The sequence below is a fragment of the Puntigrus tetrazona genome, chromosome 15 (genome assembly GCF_018831695.1).
Source record: "Puntigrus tetrazona isolate hp1 chromosome 15, ASM1883169v1, whole genome shotgun sequence".
Classification (NCBI taxonomy): Eukaryota; Metazoa; Chordata; class Actinopteri; order Cypriniformes; family Cyprinidae; genus Puntigrus; species Puntigrus tetrazona.
Genome location: NC_056713.1, coordinates 13,715,069 through 13,719,409, shown reverse-complemented (window position 1 = coordinate 13,719,409; position 4,341 = coordinate 13,715,069). Strand labels below are relative to the sequence as shown.

The following is a 4,341-nucleotide window of genomic DNA, read 5'->3' as shown; positions in this document are numbered from 1 at the left end:
ATTTGGTTAAAGTTATTGAAATTGAAATAAATGTTCACAATATGGTATTTTTAGTCAAACAAATGCAGCCTTGGTCAGCATTTGCATAATTTGACAAAAATTACAGCTTGATTTCAAATGACAAAAAAAAATATTCTGCTCAAAAGTGATATAAAATTTTTTTCTTTGCACGTCACATTTTACCCTAAGGTTGTCTTCTAGGTAGCCAAGCACACTAACTAACTTTTTGTTTAGAAAGAATTTTAAAAGGCTTCCAAATAATTTTCAGTCATTTTTATGATTTTAATAAAATTTGCTATTTTAACAAATTATTATTAACTTCATTATAACTATTAACTAATGGGTAATGAAAGATTTATAAAAATGGGACACCTTATAGTCATCTAGCAAGTACACATCAAGTGTGCCATTTTGTTCAAAGCCGTTAAGAGACACTTTTGTCTCAAACAGATTTCCTCCATTAGGTGAGATGTCAACAACCTTTACCTCATTTTTGTGCTCATACTGGGTGATGGCCTGTCAGTGTACCATGCTTTTACTTCATCCTAGATTCAAGTTGTGAAACAGACACTGTTCATTTCTTAATAAAGACAAATCTGTTTTTTCCTAAAGCACACATCTCACTGTCCTCGTGTCTCCCCGCTGTCTCAATGTCTGCTTTGATCTCGTTTGAGAAAAATAATGGATGTAGATTTGTCCTGAGGATTTGTATATTGCATAAAAAAGAAGAATGACTGTGAGAAATTCCCCCACCATAGGACGCTATGTCTCCAGCAAAAATAAAGGCTTGACTGCTGTGGGAAATACGAGCTAGATGAAAGGAACCATAATGTAGCGGACTTCTGTTTGAGTTATACACACTATGTTAATGGATGAATGGTGGGAGTTGGACAAAAGAAAGGAATGAGATGAGAAGGAGAGTATGAATTGAGACAAGACGACAACTTATGAGTCTAGTCCAAAAAACAGAAAGGGTGAGGTGAAGACTGAATGGGACAAAGGGAATTGCTTTTTTTATATTCAGGGCGTCTTACAGGTAACTCCCTGTTTTCGCTCATAACTCCTGAAAATAAATAAATTAAACATATTCGTTTTTTGCTGGTGTTTATTGTAGTTGGTATGGTTTTACTACATAACTTAGTAGCTATTTATGACATGGCCAGAGAACCAAATCTTGAATTTTTCGTTTTACCTCAAGTAATACTGCAAACACTTTTATGTGTACTGTATCTGGCAAAGAAGAACCTGGGAAACTATTTAGCATGCACGTAACACACATATTTCAAGTCTCAAACTATTGGTCCGCCAACACTTTCCTGGGATTTGAGAGAAGGGGCCAAAACCTCACAAGATTTGCCAAGATCTAATTGAATCCAACTTATCTACTACAGTTCGGACTAGAAAGCAGATACTTGCGGCTTTGAATCGACAGTAATGTCTTTATTCTTTTACAATTCCAAATTATGAAACCATTTGTTGTCATTATGCCATACCTTTCAAGACAATCAAGTCATTGCTCAGGAACATCCCATCCCTGCAGGCACCTCAAACACCAAGCTTTGGACAATCCAAGAAAGCATGCATGAACTCAATTCAATTTCCTTCATAACCACAGTGAAGTCCCCCTACCACAAAGGTCAGCCACTAAATGAAATTCGTCTTCAGAGGGGAAGAGAGGATGATGAAGGCTGGAGTGCTGCGGTTTCCTTCCGAACTTTTCCCCTCAGCCACATGAAGTAAAGTCCATAGTGTTTAGAGAGTGTCACATTGTTTTCTTTCACGATATAGGAGGGTTTCCCTTGAGACTGACCAGCCTGGTGGTTTGGGGGCCTCTTGGGAACATCAGTTGGATTTTCACTAATGGACTGAATGAAATACTGCGTGCCTGGTCGAGCCGTCATATAGCTTTCGTTCAACCCTTCCTTCAAAACACAGTCAGGGAATGTCAAACCACTCATCCTCGGGTAAAAAAGTCCCACCGGCCACAAGAGATCATATCAACTCCATTACGTTGAGGGGAAAATCCATTTGATTCCATCTCGTGTTTGAGTTACAATAGAGATTGTTTCACTAAACCAAGCCCAAGCTTCCTTTATTGCATTCCAGACACTGTTACTAGCCAATATAATTCAAAATCAATGTTTCCATTGATTTACTACCTGAAATGAGACTTTTACCCCCACTAGAAGGTTTTCAATTTTGACCGTAGGGATATTGGGCTATGTTTGGAGGAAATCGAGCCAAAATGATACGTATCCCATCTGTGTGCATTTAAGTAATGGTTTGGTCTAAATGTTAAAAAAGAAATGAATGCTGTTTGGAAATGCAGGCTGGAGTTGGAGCCCGTTCCAGTCAAGAGTGTCCTCTTGAAACTCCAGACCCAGATGTTTCCTCAGAAAGGGAATAACATAATTTAGACAAAAGTCTCATGTCAGAAAAGTGGTCTTCATGTGCCACTCAATTGATTTTTCATCTTGCAAACGCTTTTATGAGAATAAATTCAGAAATACATGCACTATGCACCAAAAATGACTAAATTCTTATTTTTTACAGTGAGCTTTTGGAAGATCTGGAACGTAGTCCTCATGCGGCAGCCATAGCAGAGTGCTTTGTGGAAAGGGTAAGCACATGACTTAGAAAAATATACATTTCTTCCTTTTCCTTCCACACAGTGCACATATCTCAAAACAAGGCGTTTGTGTTTTAATGCATGTCATTCTAGGATTGTCGTCTGAGGACAATTCAGTTTTGTTCATTTGCAATCTTGGGGCCCTCGCTTGGCAGCATGGCAGAAGCACACAGATATGTTTGGGCCAGAAAAACAGATGGACTCTGTAAAACGAAACCTAAACATATCAGCAAACAGCGTTGAACTTTTAACACATGAACACGTCAGCTAAGTGCATTTGCAGACACTTTTGGCGTTCTTGTCTCCACACCACAATGACACAACAATGAGCAGACCAGGCTGGGATGGGAACCAGACAAGGACATCATTGTTTGGAGTGTTAGAGAGGTTAAAAATGTTCATGGCTCTTTGTGCAAAGATTAGTTTCATGGTTTGGAAGAAGGAAGTCATTCTTTACCTTTAAACATCTTGAGGCTGTGTCTCTATCTCAAGCAACAAGACCCAATGTTTACCTCCTGCTGAAACGGCCACTGTTAGGATCAATTAGCGCTGGCTTAGGAAGCAGAGAGTACATTCGATTAAGCCATTACCGGTGGGTTATTTTGAGGGTTTAGCACAAGTTTTTTTTCCCCTATAATCTCTGCAACATCGAAAAAAATTGAACTTGTTTCAAATCAAGCAGTGCCTCTAGACTAGATATCAGGCTCTAAATAGAGCACAGCATATTAGATGTGTTTACATGCTTGTACAGAAGTAGTTCAGTGAATGTAACTCTGCATCTGCTTAGCTGCCCATATCTGGTCAGATCTGGGTATACTAGCCATTGCCAAAGGAGATGATGGGGTTCACTTCGCTTGTTTTGGTACTGCTTCTGTTTTTGGTACACAAACATTAAGTGGAAAAATCTCCCATATGCTGCCAAGAGAATGCCAGTCTAGACTGTGCCATTTTATTCATCTGTTATATTTTTTGTCTGGTTTTATAACTCTGAACTGTCTGTATATTTTTATGTCTATAGTTAGTAGTGTGCTTTTGTTCATAGTATGTAAGCATTATTAGTATTTTAACAATTCATGATTTTGTTTTTTAGAGTGAAGCTTTTGACATTTACACCATATACTGCATGAATTACCCCAAGTAAGTATTTCTATGTCTATATGATCATTAAGGTACCATTCAAATGTTTGGTATCGGTAACATTTATGTGTGTGTGTTGAGTGAACTTATACTTTTATCCAAAAAAAAAAAAAAGATATTTACAATGTATTTTTGAAAAAAGTAGGTAGCACTGTATTTTAAGGTCTCCTTGCTACATATAATTGCTAGTATAATAACAATAAATTATGCATAATTACATGCAAGTAACCCTAAGCCAAATCCTATTCCTAACCATATAGTGAGTACATGTAGTTAATTAATATTACTCAGTACTTAAATGTATAATTACACTGTAACAAGAACACCTTAAAATAAAGTGTAACCAAAATGTATCATGGTTTTAGTAATAAAAAGTGTTTCTTAGGCATTTTCTTAAATGTAATATTAATATATATTTAAATACAAATACTATAATATAGTATAGTTTTACTGTTTTTACTTTATTTTTGATCAAATAAATACATCCTTGTTAAGCATAAGAGACAAAACAAGTGATTAAATATATATTTACCTAATCAAAATAACTCAACCGCAGTTTGATTGAGATTAATTTG

At 36.6% G+C, this 4,341-nt stretch overlaps 1 protein-coding gene across 3 annotated transcripts in view; it reads left to right on the top strand.

Moving 5' to 3' along the window:
• LOC122358517 (pleckstrin homology domain-containing family G member 2-like) overlaps positions 1–3,825 on the top strand; it is a 26,267-nt gene extending 22,442 nt beyond the window's left edge. For all 3 annotated transcript variants that reach the window (XM_043258354.1, XM_043258356.1, XM_043258355.1), the window contains 2 exons: positions 2,554–2,620; positions 3,720–3,825. In XM_043258354.1, coding sequence (XP_043114289.1) covers positions 2,554–2,620; positions 3,720–3,770 — 118 coding nt within the window. In that variant the 3' untranslated portion in view covers positions 3,771–3,825. The remainder of the gene's footprint in view (positions 1–2,553; positions 2,621–3,719) is intronic.
• Positions 3,826–4,341: the final 516 nt, after the last annotated feature.